Source organism: Oxyura jamaicensis, chromosome 2 (assembly GCF_011077185.1).
Source record: "Oxyura jamaicensis isolate SHBP4307 breed ruddy duck chromosome 2, BPBGC_Ojam_1.0, whole genome shotgun sequence".
Classification (NCBI taxonomy): Eukaryota; Metazoa; Chordata; class Aves; order Anseriformes; family Anatidae; genus Oxyura; species Oxyura jamaicensis.
Genome location: NC_048894.1, coordinates 46,713,930 through 46,739,642, shown reverse-complemented (window position 1 = coordinate 46,739,642; position 25,713 = coordinate 46,713,930). Strand labels below are relative to the sequence as shown.

General features: G+C 44.2%; 1 protein-coding gene across 3 annotated transcripts; it reads right to left on the bottom strand.

Annotated features, from left to right (window-relative positions):
* Positions 1-1,561: 1,561 nt before the first annotated feature.
* On the bottom strand, positions 1,562-24,637 carry CTNNB1 (catenin beta 1). 3 transcript variants are annotated; one of them, XM_035316472.1, is made up of 16 exons: positions 24,520-24,637; positions 10,086-10,146; positions 9,365-9,592; positions 8,974-9,227; positions 8,647-8,885; positions 8,361-8,562; positions 7,844-7,988; positions 7,325-7,428; positions 6,907-7,245; positions 6,517-6,675; positions 5,521-5,640; positions 5,227-5,377; positions 5,016-5,137; positions 3,589-3,649; positions 2,624-2,844; positions 1,562-2,337 (listed from the first exon to the last, which is right to left on the bottom strand). In XM_035316472.1, exons 2-15 carry the CDS (start codon positions 10,096-10,098, stop codon positions 2,636-2,638), a joined length of 2,346 nt encoding a protein of 781 aa, XP_035172363.1. In that variant the 5' UTR covers positions 10,099-10,146; positions 24,520-24,637; the 3' UTR covers positions 1,562-2,337; positions 2,624-2,635. The 3 variants fall into 3 exon arrangements, with proteins under 3 accessions (XP_035172363.1, XP_035172362.1, XP_035172365.1); XM_035316471.1 differs by lacking the exon at positions 24,520-24,637 and adding an exon at positions 23,963-24,190; XM_035316474.1 differs by lacking the exons at positions 2,624-2,844; positions 24,520-24,637 and adding an exon at positions 23,963-24,191.
* Positions 24,638-25,713: the final 1,076 nt, after the last annotated feature.

Sequence of the window (25,713 nt, the reverse complement as noted above, 5' to 3'; positions counted from 1 at the left end):
AAATGCTTTTTTCTCACCCCTCCCTGAAGGGTGAGTTGTTGATTACTGTTTTACCTTACTGGCGTTACGTGATGTAGCGTGAATATTTGACAGCCAGAGTTTGAAAAGTGTAAATTAAATAAATAGTATAGCTATTTCAGATTATGGGTGGAAAATGTTTCACTATTTTTAAGGCATATTTTAAAAACATTCATGTCTTTTGGACCAGGTGAGTGCCTTAGTTGTTCAGCTAAGGGGGTCACTTTATGCCTGTGACTAGCACGGCAGAGTATCTTTTTACTAAAAAGTAAGATTATACTTGGTGAAGGCTGCGTGTGTGCATATATGGCATGTACACATGTGCTCAGGCAAGAGTCCTCTGGCACTAGCAAATGCCACAGTGCATAAGAAATTACATCCCCTTTTTTTCCCCCGGAGTGAGCATGGAGCAGCTACGTCTGGTACTGCTTCCTGTTTGACACGGGTCTTTGTGACTGCCACACCTACAGAATAGTAACCTACAGAGCTGCTGCGACCAGCCTGTCCTTGGACAGCCCCGATCTCCAGATGGTGAGGCACGCCAACAGCCCTAGGTAAACAAACTGACTTCACCTGGCACTTTTTACAGGAATTGTGTTCTTGCATAACTTCTCACATCACTATTGCTTTTTCAGAGCTGGAGTTGCTAGAAATAGGAAAAAAATTACTGAACACTTTGGGTAAAGTGTTTTCTAATAATAATCTTCTAGTGCAGGTGTGGCTGAGAGGTGAAGCTGGGTTACTCAAGGAGACATCTGTGTAGTCACAGCGCCATTGCTCTGTAAGGAAAGTGAGGCAGCCTGTTGTGTAGTTTGGTTCAGCTCTCATCATCTCGGGATCCTAACATGAGCTGTGATCCCTTACAGCTTAGACCCGTTGCAATTTTCTGCTGGCAAACTGCTGCACTGAAGCAGACCTGCCTGGGAGTGCTTGCTCTGGGCAGGGGCTGGTGCGGCGTGCAGACAGGTGCAGTCTGCCAAGTTGCCAGTAGTTCAAGGACCACTTTCCCTGCTTCCAGCTGCACAGGCGCTGCCACAAGAGGTGAGTCATGTGCAGGTCACATCTCACAGGAACTGAAGCCTGAGGACACCTGAAAATGGGTTTAAGCTACTGGAGCAGCTGGCAATTCGTAAGTAAAGGACCTTCATCTGATTGTACTGACAGCACACTGCTAAAGTACTAAGAGAGCTGAAGTATGATGGTTTATGGCTTTTTAATGGACTTGTTGAAGTCCAGAAGTCAGCACGTGGCTTGTAGGCCAGGCATGCACTGTAGCTGCCTCACATCTGGTTAGACCTGGCTCGGTGCTGGGGAAGCTGCTTCAGCGAAGTGGCAGCAGTTCAAGTGGGAAATACCGCAGTATGAAGCCTCTGCCGTTACAACAGCTCTAAGGGACTAAGGAGTGCTTAGTGGGATGGAGGGGGCAGTGGTTCTCGGTTTCCTCCTCTGAAGGAGTGAAGTTATTGTGCGATGTGAGGACAATTTTCAGAAAACTTGTAAACACACAAACATAGTTTACAATCTGAAATAATTTGACACAGAGTGAATTAAAAGTTTACTTTAATTTTGAACCATTTTATAACTGCATTTTTCTCATGAAGCATCTGTATCACAGCAGGCTACAATAACTTTGGGATAAAAGGCAACTGGTAAACTGTCCAATACAAGGTTCCAAATAAACAGTTCTTACTGGCCCCTACCCAGACATATCCCAGATAAAGTTTTTGATCAAAAACATGAAATAGATCCACCTGCTTATTTTAAGCATATTAAAAAGGAAACTAATTGGACCATTTCTATTTGTCTAGTTTTTTATACAAAAAGGCTACACAATGTTACACTTTATTCAGAATACAGTTAGAGCGATTATGAATTAGTGTTCTACACCTTTACTCAATCCTTAAAAATTAGAAACTGCTGTAGCATATTCACTATAACTTAATACTACGAGAGACTTAAAAAAAAAAACTAACAACAATTACTGCGAAAAGAAAGGCTACTTTCAAAGCAAGCAAGGTCAGTACCATTACAGAGATTTAAAAAAAATAATAAATTTTTAACAAGCAAGGCTAGGGTTTGATAAATTCCATCTTGCAATTCATTCGTGTGCATTCCTCGTTTCTTGAATCACTCCCAAAATCCATTTGTATTATTACTCCTCGACCAAAAAGGACCAGAACAAAAAGTTTACTTCAATTGTTCCCATAGGAAACTCAGCTTGGTTAGTGTGTCAGGCACTTTCTGAGATACTAGCCCACCCCTCGAGCCCTCTCAGCAACTCTACAGGCCAATCAATGCAAGTTCATTCAGATGATACAGCTGCAAAGAGATAAAAGAAAAGTGTCAGCGTTCCTCAGTAAGGGACTGTTTTAACATACTAAGACTGCATGAAGCTGGTGCACAAGACATTACAGTTAATTACTTCCACACTTCACGGCAGAAGTCAGTTTGGAGTGTACTGATGGTGTGTTTCCAGAGCATTTATTGAGGATTCTGGCACACTGGGACCCATTCAAGCCATTCCCTCCCTGCCAACCAAGTCCTCCGTCCGACAATCTGTTTTCCTCTTTGTTTTGTTTTTAAATTCAACGTTGGAGCTTCTTACCTAAAGGATGATTTACAGGTCAGTATCGAACCAGGCCAACTGATTACTGTCACCTGGAGGCAGCCCATCCATAAGGTCCTGGGCATGGCCAAGATCTGGCAGACCATCAACTGGGTAGTCAGCACCAGGGTGGTGGCCACCCATTTCATGTTCCATCATAGGGTCCATACCCAAGGCATCCTGACCGTATCCGCCAGAGTGGAAAGAACGGTAGCTAGGATCTAAGAAAGTTAAAGGTGGCAGAGGGAAAAAGAGCATAATGTTAACAGATGTTAGACGCATCAGAAGCTGCAAGTATCAGTGTGTGAGAAGATCTTGGTAGCCATCTAATTTTTTTCTAGTTCAGCCAAGTTCAAACGATCTGTTGCCTGCCCTTAATGGCTATTCCATCATTTGAAACAGCCTTCCAGTGTGATTCTGCAGACAAAGCACACTGCAGTCAGAAGCACGAGCAAATTCCAGCCAAGCCATTAGTCTGCACAATCAACAGTACTAAAATTCAACAATACTGAAGCAAAACCAGGCTCCAAGACTGTAGACTTTCTTCTGAAAGTCAAAAATAGCTTAGAATCCTTAGGGATAGGCTCGAGTTTGAGTCTACAGCCACTTACAGAGTAATACATTCAATACCAGCATTTATTTTAAAGAAAAACTGCACTTTTGGAATTGTCAAGTCCATTTGTAAAGGATTTAAAAGCTTTCTGGAAACAACAGCTCAGTGGGAGATTCTCTCACAAGACTCAGACAAGTGACACCAGTTCTGCACACTCATATGGCTCCCATTTCAGTGCAGCCTGTGGTGTTGCAGAAACTGGTTATTTGAACTGGCAGCTCCCCATCTGGCTGTCAGTTTGCGATATCTCGCTGAAGAGTAATTCACTCTTCACTCATTTGCAGTTCTCCTTTAATGTCTGACTTGACTTCATCCAACTTAAGCTTAGTCAAGGGCAAGGGAACAGACATACCGTCTGGGCGGTATCCAAGAGGTTCTCCCTGGGCACCAATATCAAGTCCAAGATCCGCTGTCTAGATGTGCACAAAAAGTTACAAAAGAGTTTTAATGTCAGGTCTTTGGGCCAGCATTAGTAGTTCTAAGTTTAAGAAGTTTTAAAGTTTGCCCCCAATCCTTTTTCAGCAATTTTTCTGCAGCGTGCACTGCAGCATGGTACTTTTATGAACACGAAATGCATTTTTACCCAAAAATCTGCATCCAGTATCTAACAGCCACACTGAGGCACAGGAAGCCATAGCTCACTGGAAAGAGGCTTCTCTTTGGGAACAAGACAGGGCAGGCCTAGGAGCCAACTGCTTCAAGTTGGCTGGTCAGAGGTTTCTGAGCCAGCAACAGAGCGTTCTAGTTCTCAGTGGACCTCCCCCAGTTTGCTGAATTACAGCACTGCATGCCTGTAGTGTAATTACACAACTTCCATTTCAAAGAGAATCCATTTTAGCTTGGCTTTCTCACAGTACTGTGCTAGATGGATACAGATCTTCGGAAAACGGAAGATTAATCACTGAAAATCTAAAAAACTACTGTCCTTTATTTAAGAAGTGAAGCTAAACTCCTGAACCTTAAGAAGCAGGGGGGAAGACTGAGACTTAGCGAAACCTTCCCTCTGCCCCATCCACATGGTTTTCAGTCTCATTTCACTGTGCATCCATTTAAGCATGAAAAAGCACCACGTGATAGTTAGCTTGCAAACACTCGCAAGTCTGAGAGCTCAGTTCTAAGCAGAACACAAGCTGCACGCCCACCCCAAACTTCTTAGTCCCACATGGTTTGCCAGATAAGAGTTCTTACAGGATACACGTTACATTTATGCTTCTATCGTATCGCTTGCACCTCAGTATTTGCCTGCAACATTAATCAGGTTTGGACGATCTGCAAAAATCTGTTGAAACTCACAGAGATTATTGTGGAGCTGTCCTTTGAAATTAGAAACAGCACACAGATCTACACAGTTTTGTACACTAAGCAAAATGACAATTATAAACTTTTCCATTACTTGAGAGCAGACTTTTCCAGTCTGAAAAAAAGGCAACAGAGCAGCAGCTCTAAGGCTGCTTGCTCTTCATTCTGTTCAAACAGGCCTATAGGCTTTACGAACTCTAGTTCTAGAAAGGTTTCTTCCGCTATACAAAGTATTCCCAAGACCTCCTGTTTACACATAGTTTCACCTACTTACATATCAAGTTCTGACCTAGGACAACAGTACACACTTAAAGCTTGCATCATTTTCTGGAGATCTGTGAGCACAGCTTCACTGAACCTGAACATGTGGAGAGTAAAGAAGCTACAGCCATGTATAAAGATGAACCCGTACCACTGATAGCATCTACACTTGCAAGTGAAGTCTCCTCGGGGAACCATGCACACAAAGACACGACTCACCTCGTTCCAAGCCATTGGCTCAGTCCGGAACAGGGAACTTGTCAATTCCACTGAAAGTCGCTTCTTGTAGTCTTGTGGTTTGTCCTCAGACATTCTGAACAGCACTGCAGCTGCATATGTTGCTATTAAAAAAAGGAGGGATTTTAGTAGAGGTCGAGTATTCCAGCAGTTTTTCTAACAAAGCATGAAGCCTATTTTTGTGTTTACTTACCAACACCCTCATTCCTAGAATGAAGCAGTTCTGTTAAAGGGGCAGTGGCACCTTCAGCTTCAATCGCTTCAGCTGCTTCCTTGTCTTGAGCAAGTTCACAAAGCACACCTGCAGCTACTCTCTGGATATTCTCAATGGGAGAGTACAACAACTGCAACCAAAACACAAGGGTTTCTTTAACTCTTCTGCTTGCAGTGAACCCTAGCACAGTTTGACTCAGCAGTTCTACCAAGGCAACGTAAGAGCCATTTTTCTAGCACATACTATATAGCATTTTCTTGAGCTCTTGCTTACCTGCACAAATAGTGGAATGGTATTTAGACCCCTGATTACGATTCGATTATGAACATCACGTGCAAGAATATGCAGGGCTCCAGTGCAGCCCTCAACAATTTCTTCCATGCGCACACCCTCCTAGTTAGGACAAGAAAAGGCATTTTTTAAAGTTGAGATCTTGAGTGCTATCTTCTAACACAGCTGTCAAAAAGCTGATCACTGTCAAGAAATCAACCAAACTATCCGCTGCACACACATCCCTCCCCCACCAGGGCTCATACCCACCATCTACTGCTGGCCTTCAGACTTTAACATCCCTGCTAAGAGTTGACCTAGTTTATCCAACTACATTCAGTAAGCGAAGCATTTCAGTGGAACTCCTCCCAGTGTTCTCATTTTTATTTTAGTTCATTATAAACTCAATGTCTGACAACACTGTTTTTTATTTCCCAAGCTCAATTAGCTCAGCAGTTTCAGTTTGAAACAGTGGAAATCAGTAATGAAGAGGCCCTGTCTTGCCTCTGCAAGTATTAACTCTACTCCTGTACTAGTATGTATTGCTTCCATTTGCCCATGCTAAGGCAGCTTCCCCTCTGTTGCTACGTTTAACGGGGATGGTGTCAGGAGTGGTCTTGCCACACTGACATGTTACCTGAAAACAAGCACAGAGCTTGTACAAGTTCTCAGGTCTAAGCACTGATGAAAATACATGTTAAGCTGTGCTAGCATTCTGAAACCCATAGTTCCACCAAGGATGAAACACTTCAGGCTTCCTAGTAAAGAACTACTCCCCTTGCCCGAGTAGACAAAACCAGTATTTCTATAATCTATAGTATACCGCATCAAATGCTCATGAGGTCCTTACTAAAATAAGAACCAAGGTCTGGGGCTTCCCCACAACACTTCAGGTCTGCCAAGGCAGAACCATCAGTATATGCCAAGAGAATAATATGAACCAAAGCAAATGCCAAGACAACAGCTATTTAAATAACTTTAGTTACTGCGGCCACTTACCACAAACTGCTGTTGTGTTCCACCCATGGAAGTACGTCGCTGGGTGTCCTGATGTGCTCTAACCAGCAACTGAACTAGCCTTGGAATAGCACCTTGTTCGCGCAGCGGGGCATGGTTTGCAGGACAGAGCGCAAGATTGCGGATCAAACCAACAGTAGCCTGCAGTTCAGAAAGGGAGTGGGGAATAAAAGAGCATGAGGGTGTGCTTGCTGTTAACATGGTGTTGGTTTTAAACCTCATGGTCCCAAGCAGAGCTAAGAGGCAACTTCAAGTTGCTCAACTGAAGCAGGGATCCCATCAGTACGTTACATTATCCAACACCTTGGAAGCAAAGTATTTTTCACACTTAAGGATACCTTAAAAAGGCACCAAAAGCTGTTAACCATTTACCTTGATCAAAGGCCAGTGTGAGGGCGGGTGCAACAGTTTAACCACCACTGGGAGTCCGTAATGGAGACGTACGGCATTTTGAGCCATCTCAGCCTCTTGGTGTCTGCTGGTGAGGTGACGAAGCGCACAAATCGCAGGTTCTGTGATATCTTCCCTGTCTCCAGCCCGAAGAACTGTGCGCACAAGAGCCTCAATGCCACCAACCTGGCACACCATCATCTTGTTCTTGTAATTGTTGCAAGTAAGGTTAGAAAGGATGCCAGCAGCACAAGTCACAACATTAATGTCATCTGATCCTAAAAGCTGAACAAGAGTTCCTAGAAGGCCTTCCATTCCCTCCTGCAAAAAAAGAGGAAAGGAAAATTTACTCTCTACTCTTCTACACTTTTGATCCTGACCCCTTAGAAGGCCCACTTACCTGCTTGGTTGCAGCATCTGACAGATTTCTCAGAGTCCAGAGACAGTTCTGGACAAGACGCTGGCTTGGATCTGTAAGGTGGAGTCCCAGAGCCTGCATCCCACCTAGAAGACGGTACATGTTTGATGCCATTACTCAAGTGCTCATCTTGTAAACAGTAGAGTCTTTATTTTCCTTTAAATCTGAGTGCATAAGCTTCTAGTTCTTTCTTGGCATTAGTATCCTAATATGGCTAGGCCCTAGCGTTTCACTACATAGAAAAACAACCTATGATTTTCGTTGTGACACTGAAGACTTAAAATCTATGCATGTTCTAAGGGGACAATTCTGACAATGCTCATCCACAACGGCATGCAGCTAACTACACAGTAGACTTAAGGCCTCCAAAATAAGTTATAAATTGAAGGACCAATCATGTTCTATACCTGATGCTTCTGCTCTCACCTGCAATATACTGATTCTGAAGTACAGAATATTTTATTTTTGTTTTTTAATCAAGGGTACAAGGAATATACTTACCAGCCTCAACAATAGCAGGTTTGTTGCTGGAGCAGACTGACAACACCTTCAGCACCCTACTTGTGGTCCACAATAGTTTCTCATAAGTATAGGTCCTCATTATGTTTACTAGAGCCTGGGGTCCACCACTTGCCAGAATAATCAGCTGGAAGAGCAAAAATACAACACTTATCTGTCACTTCCTGGGCATGCAAGTAGGCAGTAACTGTTGCTGGCTTACACAAATCCTATGTTGCAGCTCTCTAAAAACTGTTCATATCTGCTGGTCAGGTAGATCTAAGTTTTGCAGTCTCCCCATGAATATGACATTTCCACACAACAGTATCTTGCTCTTTTTACAAGGCCAGGACTGACTGGCAAACTGCTCAACAACTGACAAAATCCTCATCCTGACACGGGATTCAAAACAAGGAGCACAGCTGGTGGCATTCCTGTGCACAGTTCGGTATGCAGGAACTTTAAGGCCATTTTTAGCAAGCTCACTCATTAGATGGGCTTCGAGAGCAGAGACACTTACCTTACTTTCTTGATTGCCATAGGCTAAAATCTGAAGGCAGTCTGTTGTGATGGCCAAGAACTTAACGTTTGTCTTGTTGAGCAAGGCAACCATTTTCTGCAGCCCACCAGCGAGACGGACAGCCATTTTGGCTCCTTCCTGATGTAACAGGAGATTGTGAAGAGTTGTAATGGCATAGAACAGCACAGAGTCCACTGGAGACCTACAAAAGAAAAAAACTCCTGAGTACCAGCACCTACCATCAGCAACTGAAAAAACAGAATTTCTGTCTCAGCAGTCCACATACCCAAGCATTTTAACCAAAGCAGGGATGCCTCCCGATTTGAAGATCGCCAACAAGCCTTCACGGTGATGTGAGAGGTTGTGTAGTGTACCTGCAGTACAACGGGCTGTTTCCACGTCATTTGTATTTTGCATGGTACGTACGATAGCAGATACCATTTGAGGGGACCTCATAATAGCATGGCGAGATGCTTCTTTTTTGGATAGCTGATGAACCATAACGGCAGCCTTGTTCACCACCACCTACAGAAGTATTTGAAGAAAGCGTTTAGTTTGAGGTTATTGAAGAAGCCCCATAAACAAGGTATACCAAGGTTAAGAAAATACTTACCTGGTCCTCATCATTCAACAGTTTGGTCAGTTCTGGGATTGCACGAGTTGCGAGTTCGGCATCATCCTGGTAGTTTATCAAATTAACAACAGCATGTTTTAACATCTGGGATGGCTCAGCCAGGCGCTGCACATTAGTTGGATGAGCAGCATCAAATTGCGTGGATGGGATTTGCATTCCTTCATCCAGTGTTTCAGGGAACATAGCTGCACGCACTCTCTGGGCTCTAGTCATTGCATACTGGCCATCAATATCTGAAAAACAAGGTGTTTACCTCAAACTAGGAATGAAAAGCTATTCTTCTGTATCAGTAATAATTCAGTGTTTAGGTTTCTGTATTGTTAAGTTGCATGTCTAAACAAACAAAACAGTGTAATTGAGAAGGCCTTACCAGCAACTTGCTCCTGGGTAAAGGACTGAGAGAACCCCTGTTCCCACTCATACAGGACTTGTGTTGTGTCCACATCTTCCTCTTCAGGATTTCCTTTGCCACTCAAAGAGGGAGCAGTTGTTGTGGCACCAGAATGGATACCAGAGTCCAGATATGATTGTTGCTGCCAGTGACTGACTGCTGCTTTCCTGTCTGGCTCCATTGCCATATCCAACTCCATCAAGTCAGCTGTAAGAAATCATTGTTGAAGTTTAGCTGAATTACTCCAGAATGTATTAGTCCTTCAAGATACGACACAGATTTTACATGAAAATAAACTGTTATGAACAGCCACCTCAGCCTAGCTGAGCATAGCACAACAAGTGATAAAGCAATTTTAAGCAGAGGCATTCTATCAAACCAACACAGACATCTATAAGCCTCACTAGCAGGCAGAGCAATCACTGCTATAGTCATTGTCTCAGTCTACTGCTTAAAGGCTCCCTTTCCACACTGTATGATTAGGTACGGCACCATACTTAAGTGACCAAAATGCTTAAGATGACAAACTTGTTTGCAGGTTTAAGTTCCAGAGGTAAGGTATTAATTACTGCAGCACAGTGTTCATTATTATATTCAGGTGACTTTAAAAAAGTTAAAAAGGGAAGTAAGGAGCCAGTTTAACTGTTCTTTATTAGAACTGCCAGGTTCTAATAAAAATTAAGTGTGATATATTTTATACCTTGGGTTGCCATGTTCCTTGCTGGGCTCCCAGAACTCCTTCCTGCTACCTTTCAGAGACCCTAAAAAAGAGCAAGGTAAGAACTTATTAAACACTAATCAGAGCTAGTCAGACAGAATTTCATATTAGAACAGTAGAACTGCAAGCTAAGGCTTAGCATATCTTGCCATTTCACTAAGTGAGTATATTCAGTGCTAATTAGCAACCCCCCACGGACAGAGACACAAAAGAATGAGATATATCACACAGGCTTTTTCTGGCGGACTATATGTAAGATATATTCCCCTCTTAAAGTCACAAGAGAAAAAGAATTGAAAAATGACCATGATAGAGCCATTTTTTACTTCTCTATCCTTGTGTAAGATGAAGTCCAGACATTAAATTATCTGGCTTGGACATGCTGCAGAGATGAGAGCTAAATGTCAGAATTGCTCACTCCCCTCTCAGACAACCCTTCTTAAGATATAAGCAAAACTGCTGGATACAGGGCTACAATAAGGATTTCAGCTGGGAAAACTAAACAACCATTTAAGACAAGCTACTATTATTTCAGTGTTATAAAGACCATCTCAAGATCTATAATTGAATGTCCTTCTTCACTACTTTCCTATACCATGAGAAGAAAGGTTTCTCGCTACATAAAATTCTTTCATGAAGTTAAACTGAAAATTGAACCAGCCTTAAAAACAAGTACTCTCCTTTAGTTGCACAAAGTCACTAAACTGTGGTTTTTTGTTTTGTTTTGTTTTGTTTTCAGACAGCCAAGATAATTGGGGGCAGGAGGCCGAACTATGATCAAATGCCCTATCAAAATCCTCAGTATGCACCTCCATTTAATGTCACCAAACAGCAGAGAAGTACTTGTAACATAAATTTGTAGCTATCTCCTTACTAGCCCAGAAAGAGAAACTCAAGGCCACAGTTTCACATGGGTCAGACAAAGCCGTTGTACTTTTATTTATTTCATTTGCTTCCCCGCAGTTTGACACCATTTTTCCTTTTTTTTTTTTTTTTCCAGCACAAACACAGTGCTGGTGACAGCCTGTTCTGGGAGCTAGCCAACACTTCTCGTGGTAACTAGTGCAGGGAGCAAAACCATCAGCAATCAGCTTTCAGTGTGCATTAGGTGTTAGAGCTATGCTGATCAAAACATTCCTAGACAATGAAGTAAAGGCAAGCCACTAATCTCTTTGAGGGACAGGTCTGCCATACTGTGTCAGGAGAACAAAGTCCATTCGGCGCTGTATTGTGTGAAGACAGACCCACCAGTTCAAGAGTTTCCTTCAGGAGTAGCTTTCAGAAAGCCATAATTAAATAGAAGACAGGCCTGCAGTTTTAGGAATCTCACTGAATAGGTTAGGCAATTCTCTCAAGCCAGCTGCAGGACACCCCCAGCAGCAAGCTATTTTGCTGCACAAACGCCGGTGCTGTTTGTCCTGACTTTGGACTCCCACAATTTCTGGCAGCATCCCATTCCTGGCTGTTCTAAAACAGACAGTAGATTTGCATTTGCAGCAGATAAGCCACACTGAGCTGATTTAAGATATAGAACAGCACATAGTAAGAGTGCAGCTATGGAGCTGGGAATGCTCACAACCCCCCTAAAGTGGTCCTACTGCACAGCCGGGGGGGGACTGCCCAGCTCAGTCTGTTCTGCACGGTCTGCACGGAGAACAAGCTTGACAACACCACCGTTTTTTCCACTACCTTGAACACTGCAGAACAATTCTTCCCACATGCTGTTAAGAGATTGGGAGTAGCAGCAGTAAGGGGGAAAAAAGCTAACACATTTGCCATTAATACACAAATTCTGCTGACAGGCTAAGTTAGCACAAGTAATCTCGACAGCCCCTCGGAGGCCTCATGCATTACTTTGTCAGCCCCACAAATACCTTCCCAACAGAAAGACGTGGAACAGCATTGAAGGTAATTCACCCCTTTAGTCCTCACCCTAAATCAGATGCAACATTTCCAACATGAAACTGTGGAAAAGACCTAGCTGCTATACTCAATTACAACATGCTTAGCACAAAAGAAGATCTAGTTTTATTGTAACCTCTCTTGCCTCTTCCTGGCAGTACACAGCTAATAAAAAATGATCACCAGGTTAGCTGAGGAGTTAACACGCCGGTGGATGAACCAGCCAAGTGCCCTGACTATGCTTTGAGATATTTTGTACCACCGTACATTCAAATATGCAAGCAATAGGGAACTCGGGAGCAATGCACATCATTTCTTTCTGCTGTTAAATTCTGCGCAAAGGAAGGCAGCTTGTTTACAGCAAATGCACTCTGCAATGGCTGTTTCAACAGCCTGAAGAAATTAGAAGAGGTGTAACATTTGCTACAATGCAACAGAGCACACTAGCCACCACACCACAACAATACTCTAAAATACAGCCGAAAAACACCTGCAGGTTAGCAGGTAAGAACAGAGAGCTAAGTGTTCAGAATCGCACTATCAGTCAGATACAGCGTGACTTTGAAACGCTGACCTTAGACCAGCCTGCTAGCCGCACCTACAGTTTCTGACTTCCCAATCTGCATCTCACACAACCATAAAGCCCCCAGCAGCTCCAGCTAGCGTTTTGGATTTCGATGTGAAATTGAACTTAATGTTAAAAATTACTGCAGATTAGAGGTAGTCTGGGAAAATGGGCATGTTCGGTTTGTTTTCAGGGTTTCCCTAGCTGAACGTTTTCCCTCATTTTGCTTCCCATCCTTTCTTTTTTTACAAGGGGGTAAAATTGAGTCCAGTCAGGTGCTGACTTCTTCCAGTGCGTATTGCTGGGGAGGCTGCTTCAGGTACTATCTCTGAGAAGGACAGCAACAGCCCCAGACTGTGTACAAGTGCTGTGCTATTACCTTGCCTGACAGATACTGGATCATCGTGGAAGGGATTAACAAATAGAAAAAAAGAAACCTTTCTAAGATAACTAAGCTTGCAGAATGCAAACATGAAGAGCACAGCAGCTCCTTTAAATCCAGCTCCTACTCAGACTTCCTGGAGGACATATAACCAGTGACATTACGTTGCCAAGGTCAGTAATGCAGATCTGAACCATCAGGAAGAGAAAGGACTCTGTGTATATTAAAATAAATAAATAAATAAAAATGTCAGCACCCCAGCAAGCTTCCACAGCCCTTGCTACTTTCAAAGACTTAGAATTCAGTGCTTAGAATTCAGGTCTGAATTCTGGTAAGCAGCACGTCACGCACAAGTCCCTACAGATGTGCTGCTGGGAGTTAGAGGCCTGTTAACTTCTTACAAACCTCCCCATGACAATATCCACTTATTCAGGAAGTTTTAATGACTTACACCCACACTAAATTTCTCCTACGAAGAACAACACAAAACATTGCACTGGGCTGCACCATGTACTACTACTCCCACCTTTGCATGTTAAATCTTTTAAAACGTCAGTGTTTTGCAAGCAGAACAAGTTTATGAGCTGAATTCACGTTACTATGGAAGAGTAATTCAAATTCCTTGGTTTTCAAATGAATAAAGTATGAGAGGTATATTTACAATGAACAAAAACTTCAATATTAACTTTTGATTTTCAAGAACTCAGGCACGTGCCAAGGCGGAGAGCAACCCCACAGCATTTCTAAAGTAGGAGCAGTAGTTCTGAGCAGCTCCAGTGAGACCTATAAATGATGTGAACCTCCGTTAGGATACGTGGCACAGTGAGTTGTTTACTTCTGCTCTCGTACGTATGGTGAGAGCCCCGACTCTCAGGGCTAAAGAGCAGCCTGACATCTACCTGCCCGCTACAACAAGGCAACATGCTTGCACCTTTGCTGCAGTTTATCTGAAAGAACCCTGTTTTCACTGCCAGCTAAGCCAGTTTGTTAGCCTACAAACGTACCTATCTCAAGGTAGAAAACCTTAAGATTTGCTCAGATTATGCCTGAAAGAGCTAATAAGCAGTTACCCTACTTTGTAAGTTCAGTCCAACACCAAAGATTGTAAGTCTTTCAGAAATCTTCTGTTTGAAAGCAGTATTTTGGAAAGCCTCATGCACGTAAGGAAGTCACCGTGATCTGTTTAAAAGGAACGTGCCCACTGACTGTTTTCATAAAAACCCATCTCATCTAGGACAGGCTAAGGAGTTGCATCTCTAAATGATGCATCAGTGTTGACCGTCACTAAGATTTTATTTAGAACAAGCAGATCTTGTAATAAAATTACAGCTGTTAATAGTGGATCATCTACACATGAACAGTGCCTTCTTCTGGAAGCCTCCTTTGGGTCTAATTTTATAATCTTTTACACCAGATTAAATATGAAAATACTTCCCCCTCTCTCTTCTAGTTTTTATATGTATATTTTTTTAATCAGAAGGAAAAGCAGGCCCACTGCTCTTTTCACCAATTTTAATTTCACCTCAGATACACCCAAAAAAAACATGACAAGCAACCAGGCTTGTTTCATGCACCTCTTTGCCAAGTTAACACAAGTTCCAGATGTAGTAACACAACCAGACCACTCATTTCTATGACCAAAGAACAAAAACACACTAAGAACTCTATGCAGCAGAAGCTATCCTAATTAATCTTAGTTTTCAAGTGGAAATGTGGGGAACGCATCCAATTAAGGATTTTTAAATAATAATAAAAAATAATCCTTTGATCTTGCCTTAGAAGTGGTTCTTTGTTTACTAGAAACTAAAGCATGGTAAGGTGGGAGAGTCCTCTAAGCAAGCTAATGCTAATATAGTAGAAAACAGAAGCTTTCAAGGTATAAAGCTCTTTTGGACACATGTGGTCAACACTGCCTCCTTAAGCAAACTTTGGTACATGCCACAGCTATGAACATGGAACAATCTAGCAGGAGGCAGGCCTATTTCTGTTTTAGTCTTGTGAAGATATGACCCAAGTGAGATACACACCTCACTATTAACTTATAATAGCACTGAACTGATTAACAGGAAGCCTAGGGAAGTTGAAACTTGTTCTTCTTCCTTCAAAGAGATCAATCCACCTGCCTTTTTTTTAAAAAAAAAAACAAAAACAAAACACCCTTATTCTACCTGAAAAGAACTTTTCAGCTATTGACAACTCAACTTTGGTAACTGCAATTTCAGAGGAAGGGAAGGAAGGAGAAGTTACAGCTGGCCTAAAAGAACTGATTTAGATATTAGATATTTAGATATAGCTGAAAACAGCAATGGTCGTTGTAAGAAGTGGTCATTCCAGATGTTAGCATTCAACTTTCAAGATAGCTGATTATAGTTTATAGTAAGAAGAGGGATAGGATAGCTTAGGAACTTTAAAGAGACAGTTGTTTGCCTTGAAGGTCCCAATCTAGGAAACCTATCTTTGAAAGTTAAAGAAATCCTGGAAATCTGTTATTCCAGGTATTCCAAATAACTTGAGGATTTTTATCTGGCTTCTACTGAGCTCTGGGGTATTGTGCTTCGTAGGCAATTCTGAAGACCCTTCATGTATCAGATGCTTCTAGTAAGTTTGGTAAGATTGCTAAGAAATTCTAAAGGTACAGGTTCGGGGTTTTTTTGTTTGTTTTAAGGGATTTTAGAAGCTGGCTGTTGGAATGACAGTTGGGTTTGCAGTTTGTGTTCAATGAACAAATGATACTTTATTTGAAAGTAGGAACAGAACATGGTTGAGTTTCACATTAAATGTTTTTTAAAAAATACAAGTCTAATTCTTGTACAACAGTGCCATACATGGTTAAACACAACAGTTATCAATAAATACATTACATATGCACAAAACAAGTATGGAGCAGCAGTCCCAAGTTGTGTAGAGCAGTCCTCACACACTTTGACAACTCTGAACAGAACTGACTGTCTTAGTAGCTGTACGCAACAAGCAGAGATTATTTAGAAGTTAGTCATAAACAAGCATTGCTGGGCTTTGATTAGTGTCAAATTTGTCATGCAGCAGTAGTAAATTTGAATTTTTAATTCGGGATTCAAGTCTTCCTCATACAAGCAGTTTAAGGACCTGGATAGACAAGAACTACTCTGAACCGCACTGAAAGGCTGACTCTCAAATAGTGGTTTAGGGCTGTAAACAATCAGATTTAAACAAAGCAACCAACAACTTCAGTATTTTGAGATGATGAGTTTGAAACAGTGAAGTTACAGTTTCTCTTATTATCCATACCAGGAGTGAGGATATAAAACTTTACATTTTTCACATTAATGAGGCTTCCTTCAACTTTCAGCAGGTATTTAATACAGGGTGAAAATATTTTGTCAGGGTCATTTGGAGATTTCCAAAGTAAACAGAAGTAACTTGCACAATATACAACATCAAAAAAAAAGTCAAACCTTACAGCCAAGGGAAAACACCCTGTGTTTTTACAGCTCTAAAAAAAAAAGAGAAGACACCATGTGTTTTCACAGCTCTAAAACACTTCCATCTTCTTCCAGTTTAGTTGGTAGAAACACTCCTCTGCAGCCTTCAGTACCACAGTGTGAGTTACAGCAGCATTACTATTTTTAAGTGCTGTGCCAAGGTGTAGCAACATGAACTACTTTAAAACTTGTATTAAAAGCTAAGAGCTACCAACAGCAACAGGAAACTCAGCCTGCCTTCCACAGCATGTACCCACCCTGAAATCCAGCTCACTGACCCTAGCCCGCAACCAAACAAATTCACTCATGAACTCTGACTCATGACAGGACCGCTCTGGTCATTTCCTCAAGCAACACTTGCTTAACACAGTTCCCTCCAACCACTAAGCAATACTTCAGTCCAGCAATCAACTCAGTACTCGATGTAAATGCAGCAGCAGGACCATCCAGCTCAAATTTATTCCAGCTGGAATGCTTCCAGCCAATACATTTGGGAGGTGCCTACAGAAAGGTAGGCAATGCCTCGCAGCCATCAGAATAGTTCATTTCTGATGCAGCTAATCAGATCATAATGAGCTTGACTCCTAACATAGAATACACAAAGAATTGTTCTTTAAGATCCATTTCTTCAGCCAAGCATTAGGAAGTTAAGAAACCTGAACAGTATTTGTTTTGCTGACCTCTCTAAGGTTAATAGGTTGCAACTTCCAAGCTTTAAATAACCTTAATACACACTGAAAGAGACAAACTGACTCAAATATCCACAGCACTGGAGTTGGAAGAGGGTTTTTTGACAGCATACACATCTGTCTGTGTTCACTATGAGTTACCTCTGCTTTCAACCACTGTTTTTGCTGCTTCATTTCCACTCTCCCCCCTTCAAGCACCCCAGCTGACTACTGCATCATCTTCCTGGATTTTTAACCCTTGCCTTCTGCCTTAGCTTATCTAAAAACTTTCCAACAAGGTTGATTAGCCTCCACACACTAAGAGTTCATTTGGTGCCACATCATAAAATCATGTTCTGCTGGCCTATTTTCAGTCACCTCAGCAATCTGAGGCCAATTAAGAGCACAGAGTAGAGTTTCTATTCACACGCTCATTACCGAAAGCACACAGCATACAAATATTTCTGTTCTTGCTGGACTTCTAAGAAAGTTGATTACATCTGCTTAATGAAACTGAAGTGCAGGCATCCAGTTGCCTGGGCTAGACTTCAGAACTGAGTTATAAACTGCGCTGAAAGAGGATTTACTCCTCCAAAGAGAAGTGACCGAAAGCCTCAGATTACAGGAACAGAAAGTTAGAGGCTTATCTTTGAATCCACGCAGCCTTAAGCGCACATGACAGCAGCACGGGAAAGAGGCCACCAGAGCTTCCCAACACAGCAGGATCAGGGCTCTGCAGTGATCTGACACTATAAGGTAGTCACCTGCTTTACCCTTCCCCTGCAAAAGGGATAGCAAGCTAGTGAAAAGTCATGCCTCACCCAGCTTGTCAAGTGATGACCTGTGACAGCACCTTACATTTCAAGTGCAGCTGAGATTATAACGCAAGCACACAGATTTTTTGCTCCTCCCAGCCACAGAACACCACCCAGGACAGAGTTAGTTTCAGTCTACCACTGAAGAGCACCTTTAACCCCTGACTGGAAGTTCAGGTACTGAAGTGTATCAGGTATCAGAAATGGAGCTGGTGAGCTTTCACTGCCAAGCCAGCCAACTCTCAGCTGCAGGAAGTGAACTTCACTGAAAAACAGGACTTGGGCAGCAAACACAGCATTTAGACCCTAACAGCTTGCTCAACTAGTCAGGGTCTTCCCAGGCACTAAGGTTTAACTTAAATTAAGAGTTTAAACTTGAAGTTTAAATTTAAACTCTTTTAAAATACAACCCATTACAAGTTTCAGTAAAGAAACCCTGAACACTGGTCTGACCAGTGAGAGTTGCTGGTCAGCCAGGAAATACCTGGATGATGGCTCCAGGCTCTTGTTTTCACAGATCAGAATTCAGAGCAAGCTCACACAGCTCATCTGGGCACAGATCTGGAACACCTCTAAGAGATGAGCTCTGAAGCTTCACGTGCTGCTGGGAAGCCCCCTGAATGAAGAAGACAGACGTTTTAGGGAAATTTTAGCCAAAGTTATGTATTGATAGGGCACCCAGAGATCTCAAAAGGTACTTAGTTACCTCAGCATAATTTATAACAACCAGTGATACTCTACAGAATTGTTTGGTGCTGGTCAGAGCCCAGGAGTACGTATGTCCAGCCCTGTGATGGGCAACGCAGACCTACACCTTTTCAGTCCCACATTTTACTTCTTAAGAGTCTACTTCTTCTGTAGTATGTGTGACATTGTTGCACTGAATGTTATCACTCCAGGGAAGCTACAGCATTAGTATCCACAGCATTTTTCTTCCCCTTACCTACAGAAGTAATGAGTAGCTGCAAGGAGTCTGTCAACCTAAGTGATTATGTTCAAAATTACAGGAACACGAACTGGCAGCTTCTAATAAGACCTGCAAATTCAGGTGCCAAAGTGATCTTCTCAAAGCTACACTTTGTGCACTTGAATTTGTTTGTATTCCATAAAAATCACTGCTTGTCTCTGAGAGACACAAGCAGCAGCTATGCTCAAGCAGGTAGTTCAGAGAAATTATCAGTTCATATTTGAAAGTAGTGGCTTAGAGCATTTCACTGGTAAGTACTGCCATACTAGAAAAATCTATAATTTAATAGAATAGTCAAAATTGGCTCCAAGTATCTGCGCATCCTTCTTTTCTGTCCAAAGGGGAGCTGATGATCTTAACATTTACAGTAAAATGGAAGAAACTGCTTTAACTACTTATGTGTTACACATCCAGCTTTAGCAAAGAAAAAAAACCATCTCCACAAAGTGTGCCCACCAACTATTTGACAGCAGTTCACAGCCTAGTATTAAAGGACTGGTATGACAGATTCAGGTTTATGAACGTAATGCAAGTTCCTAACAAGATTAGCAACCCAATTACTCTGTCTTCACTGTTGAGATCAGCTAAGCAGCACCAATTCATGCATGTAGCCTCAAAACAGTTACTAAGTCACTTCTGTGCAGCAACAGACTGAAGTCTTTTGGTCACCAGCAAGTACTTCTGATTTGGGCTTTCCTTCAGCATTCATCATGCTGAAATACTTTCACAGCGGGGCAAAGCATTAAGAGTACTTCTATCATCACTGCTTAAAGTCACCAGCTTCCATTTGAGGGACACAGGGCAGTGCCTGCACTGTGCATGCTCCTGCCTTTCTGAGTTAGGGATGAGCTAGCAGCTCTGCCTAAGGCAGAGTCTGCAAGCAGTACTCAACTAATCAGCATGATCTGCAGCTTTTGGTCCATGTGCCCCCACTTTTACCAATTAAGTGGTCTTCAGTGGAGACAGCAGCAGCAGCCCAGACCAAACTCTTTAGTCCTACCTAGTCACATATAGGAAAAGCTGCCACCATGACCATACAGAGACAAATACACCAGATTTCATCAAGGTTATCTATGTTCTAAGAACGCAATGTAATAAAGTCCAGTTACAAACCACTGCCAGGCCTCAAGCTTCCTGCCCAGTTTTGAGTGTCCAAAGGACAGGTAATCATTCTGCAGTCACTTGTGACAGCATACATCACTAACAAGACTGACAGCCACTGTATTACAGAAGTATCTTTCCCTGCTGTTTGTGTAGCTATTTAAAGCTTCCATTTCTACACTAATACAGTGACAATTTAGCAAAAGGATCTCCCTTCCTCATTTTTTTTCTTAGGCTGCAACTGTGTAGCCAACCCTGAATACGGCTGTTAAACATTAATCTCTGATTTCAGAAACCAGAGCGATTAGTCATAATTGCACTGACACTAATGAAGTACTGATGAATCTGAAAGTACACGTACTGGTTGCCTCTGCTTGTCTGTCAGAATAAACACGTATTTACACCAAGACACGCTGCTGCTCCAAGAGGTACTGCTTAGGCAACAAACTTGCTAATGAAGTCCGACACTGATGTTTCTTCAGCTCACTTTTAATTAAGGCAAACTGATAATGCAACAGTATTTATCAGCACCTTTAGGATGTTAGGAGTTCTGGCCACTGGAGGGCACCTGAATAGTTGCCAGGACAATACAGGAGGACTTGCTACATTTGCTGCAGAGTTGACAAACTTCATCAATTTACACAAATCTATTTAGCACATGCACAGTAAAGTCCTCCTAGAAATGCTAGTTCCAGCAAACGTACTCAAACTGCAGACTGTGCATCTGTCAGCTGCAGTAAGTTCCAGCAGCTCACAGTAGGTTGCTGCTCCTAAAAGGTAGAGTACTAGATTAACCCTTTCAACCTTTAAGAGGAAATTTATTCCTGAAGCAAGACTCCAGAGCTGATAAAGTATCAAATAGTAATGTAAATAATTCACTTCTGTAATACTAATCTAGTCATATATATTGTCTCCTAAAGCAACATGGAACATGAAAGTTGTTCTGCAATGAGGGCTGTGTACAACATCCACACCCCCACCTCCCCCAGATGACAAAAAGCACAGGGCATTTGCTTTCACATCAGATCAGAGTGAACAGATTCACACACAAGCAAGCACAAGCCACAGCTGAATTTCATCTGCTCATGCTATCAGTTTGGTGTTCCATGTAGACAGAGGTACCCGCATGCAGCTTCCCCAAGTTCTCTTCCTCACACTTGAGGTTGTCAGCGCAAAAAGCTTCTGGCTGCTCCCCCCGCCCCCCCAAAGAGGGGGCAGACCACACAACACTAACTTAACACACTACCTTCTCTTGATGAAACCCGATCACAGACAAGATATTTTGCCTTGAAATCAAGTACCACTTAAGCTACTCACATTGCCAAGTCTAACCAACTCAGCTCACATACCACAAAGCATCCAAGTACCCCCAGAAAAACCCTTCCCATGCTTAACCAGAAAGCCAGCCAGCAACGCTGCCCTGCCCATCTTTCACCAAGACAGTCATTTTGCCTCAAGAGATGAAAGTAGCACACAACACTTACTGCCAAGCAGTCTGCAGGATTTTGAAAACCGAACATGGTGCCACTTCCCAGTGGGAGCTGCTGCAGCCACCCAGCGAGGCAGGAGCCACAGAACTTGCGGACACATGCGGCGAGGTCCTATGCACAAGTCCCAGCTGCCTGCATAGTTTCTCACAGCCTTATCAAGCCCCATGAAGTATGATGCTTGCGATAAGTAAGGTCAGTCCTGATTTTCCTGCCATGGTATGCAGTCTACCATTGTTACAGAACAAGTTTTGCTGCCACAACCACCACAACCCCTGCGTTACCAGCTTTAACTATGAATTAACATGAGCAATTTTGATTACAGCTGTATTTGCACACTAGGCTGCCTACCACACAGTATTTTGCAGAAACATCTTCATCCACGAGTTTCATACAGCACAGACTTCAGTTTACAAGACGGGCTTACAATCACTCTTTCCTGTCCCATTCTTGTTACCTCCCTCTCTACCCCTCACAAGACCCCAAAGTTAGCTCAGAAGGCCTCCAGTACTGATTTTTCTTTACATCTGAGTTTACTCTTTTGTACTGTGTTCTGAAGTATTGTGTTCTGAAGAGTTAAACAAGAGCTTCTGTTGATGTTAAGCCACCAAAAAAAACCAACAACCTCTACCTTACAAAGAAAGCATTATATCTGAAGGGCAACCAAATTTCAGGCCTGAGATTTGATAAGCTGGTTATTGACACACCGTGTAGTCATAGCAAAATGCTAGTGTTCATAGACTACATATCAGGCAAGAAGCCCAGCCTATTTATTGCTTTGGCAAGGAAAGGAAGCCTGCTTTACTGAGGATGCAACACAACATTGCGTTTGAAGAACAGGCTGAACTGACTTCTGCAAACAAGCTTTATTTTAAATCCTTGCTTTTAGAAACTTTTGTGCTTTATCTTCCCATCATTTTTTAACCTATTCCTTCCCTACAGTTCTAAAAGGAGCAGCCAAACAGAGTAACATGACCATTCCCATGCATATCAATATATAGCTAAACAAATATCTGAACCAATAGCCACAAAAACTACATTTGTCTAATTCCAGAACAGACGCTTGGTATGATATTATTGACCATTACTGATTTCACAGGATTTAAGCCTTCTTCTCTGAACACTTCAGTAGCCTCACTTTCAACAGTACCAGCCATTAGCAGTAGACACAGTAGCCAGATTTGCAGCTGTCAGCACCTTTTATTTAAAAAAGTGCAAGTTTAACATCAGGTCCCTGGATTGCCAATTACTGAAATTCAAATTACAACTTAACCCAATGAACGCCCGTGAGTTTTGCCTTTTGTGCAGTTTTAAAGCTTTGCAGCAGACCTTTTTGTCATTCAGAAGCAAAATCCTAACTGCTAAGTTGCTTTCCAGCATGCCTGAACTTAAGATCAAACGAACAGTGACACTTTCAGGTAGTTTTCTAGTCTGCTTCGGCTGTGCTCTCAGCACACAAAGATCCTGTTTTACTAAAACCCCTCCTTGATTTCCTTCCATCGACCTCAGCATACCAGCCCAGCCTCTTTCCATTCACCACTTGCATACTTTGGGGGATGGGAGGACCACAGATGTCTGGAATATACAGTGTCAGAACAATGGCTGCTCCATGAGAAAGAGATCAAGAAGAAGTAGCTGATTACAAAGATCAACACTGCTATTCCTAAAGTCACAAGCTGCCCATAATACCTTCACAGCCCACCCTTTCTTCCCCCAAAACCTATGCAGATAGTTCTTTCTTCTGGGAAGAGAGATTCAAACAAACTGCTAGGCATCCTACAGCAACTTTTAGCTAAGGAATGATTTAAGATTTTCGTAGGTTTTTTTTTTTTTTTTAAGAAACCTGCACCACGAGCAATCGTGCATGTACGAAAGACGATCCAAGTATGCTTTTTGTGGAAACAGCACACCTGGACCTCCCTGCTCCCCGCCAAGTCAGCACCAAGTGCCCTATGGCACTGGGAGCAGCAGCAAGTTGCCTCGCACACCGCAGCGGTGCGTTAGCTCGGCAGAGCCCGGTGCGTGCCCCCGGCCCCAAAAAGCCACCGCTTTGCCTGGCAGGAGGCGAGCCCCATGCGGCCGCTCGCGGCTCCGGGAGCTTCCTTTCGGGGACGCCGCGAAGCAGCCGAGCTGCCCATCCGACGCACGCAGACCCGAGTAAGACTGAAAACCCACAAGGCGAGAGATGACTTACCAACCGCTGACTGCAGCGGCCGTGATTAGTTTAATTGCGCTGGCTACAAACAAACCCACCCACGGCTTCCCCCCCCCCCCCCACCCTCCCCGCTCCCACCGCGGACCCCCGCCGCCCCCCGCCCGGCTCCCCGAGGGAGCCGCAGCTGCCGCCCCCTGCGAGGCGCAGCTGTCCGGGCCTCCCGAAGCGGGGGCCCCCTCCTCCCCCCGGCCCTCCCGCCCCAGCGCCGGGCACACCCGGGCCCAGCTCCCGGGGGGAGGCTGAGGGCTGCCTGAGGGAGCTCGCCCCGCGGTCCCGCCGCTCGGAGAGGCACTAACGTGGCGGCGAGGCGACAGCGCTGGCTGCCCGCGGGCTCCGGCTGCTGCCCGGGCGATCCCGGTCGGGGCCGTTTTTTTTTTTTTTTTTTATTCTCTCCTCCTTCTCGGCTCCTTGCTCCTTCGGCTCCTGGCTGCCCGCCGGATGGCGACCGTACGGGGCGGCGGCGTTGCCGAGTCCCCTCACGCCGCTGCCGCTCCCTGCGCCGGGCCGAGCGAGAGCCTTAAAATGGCGGCGCTCGCACCGAGGCTCTTATAGGCAGCGCCGCGTATCCTGCCGCCGCGGCCGGGCTCGGCGCGCAGCATTCCACAGGCGCCCGGCGCACAGGGCAGGGGAGGAGAAATAGTGCCCGGCTCCCGGGGCGGAGGGAGACGGAGAGCGGCAGTGGGCGGGAGGCGGCGACAGGGAGAGGGGGGGGAAGGCCCCGGCGGGGCAGGGCCTGAGGGGGGTTGAGGAGATTTGAGGGGGTTTAAGGGGTGGGGGTTTAAGGATTGGCGGAGACACCGCGTTCCGGAGGCGGGGAGGAAGGAGCCGAGTTGCCGGCGGAGAGCGAACTTGCTGCCCGAGGGTGGAAGGGGCGGCCCCGGGGTCCCCGTCCCTCAGCAGCCCGGGGGCGAGGGAGGACGGCGCCCCCTGCTCCGTTCGCCCCGCGGTTTAATTAGTTTTAGCTTGTGTTTGTGGCTCTAAAATAAACATTCCGCACGCCAACAGCTGTGGAGATTTCAAATAAAACCGGCCCGGGCCGTGGGGGGGGGCCGCGCACGTCGGCGGAAACGCGCCCCGCGCCGCCTCGGTCAATATTTGTCAGGAAGCAGTTGCCACGGAGAGCGCCCCGTTATGCAATTTATTTATTTTTTAACAGCAGCCGCGAGCTGCTGCCCCCCTTCCTCACACGCTCACACCCCCAGACACACGCACACACCTCGCTTCTTCGGCGGGGTGTGCAAGCCGGGCGACCTGCGGCTCGCACAAGGCGCCCTCCCCGCGGCGAGCCGAGGCACGCCGGGGGCAGCCGCAGCCTCGGCGTGCACGGGCTCGCACGGCGACATGCTCGGCGGAGTTTCCGCCCCTGCACCGACAGAGTGCTTCTGACATTTCGAGGAGGGAAGAAATGCACCGACAAAGTGCTCCTAACCTTTCGCTGGGGGGAGAAATGCACCCCGGCGCACGCCTCGACGTGAAGCAAGGGCCCTGCGTGCCGGCGTGTTTGTGTGAAACAGCCCTTGCTAGTGAAAGATGGATTTTTAATTATTATTATTATTATTTTTCAATATAAATTTGCTTTGGCAGTAGCGGATGTTGGGGGCTGAATTCTTGGTCTGGTGCTGGAGGGCTTCCTGCCGCCTCTTGTTCCCCACCGAGCTTCTGTGGTTGTTGCAGCGCGGAGATGTGCAGGTCACGGAGGGGCCGCCTTTGTACCTGTTTTTCCACTGGTAATACTGTTTTGAACAGGCTCTGAGTTTCTACTCACAAAGTTGCACCTAAAGATTTTTTTTTTCCTGTTGGTTAAAAAAAAAAAAAAAAAAAAAAAAAAAAAAAACTTCTACAACACTGCTTGATTTTCCTGTCAACTGCTTCCTTACATCAATGCTTTTTTAAAACGTGGAATTTTTCCCTGTGGAAAAAAAAAATAAAAGAAAAAAAAAGAAAGAAAGAAAAATGTAGGGCTTGCTGTGCACACAACACACCCCAACCCTCCCAGCTGGACTTGGGCACCATCTCTATCTGGCACGGGGCAGCCGCATGGGGCCAC

Coding starts and splice junctions, on each gene's coding strand:
- CTNNB1 (XM_035316472.1), bottom strand. Junction 7,246..7,324: donor CAGATGCTGCAACCAAGCAG/GTAAGTGGGCCT, acceptor CTTTTTTTGCAG/GAGGGAATGGAAGGCCTTCT. Junction 2,845..3,588: donor TCTTGGATACCGCCCAGACG/GTATGTCTGTTC, acceptor TAACTTTCTTAG/ATCCTAGCTACCGTTCTTTC.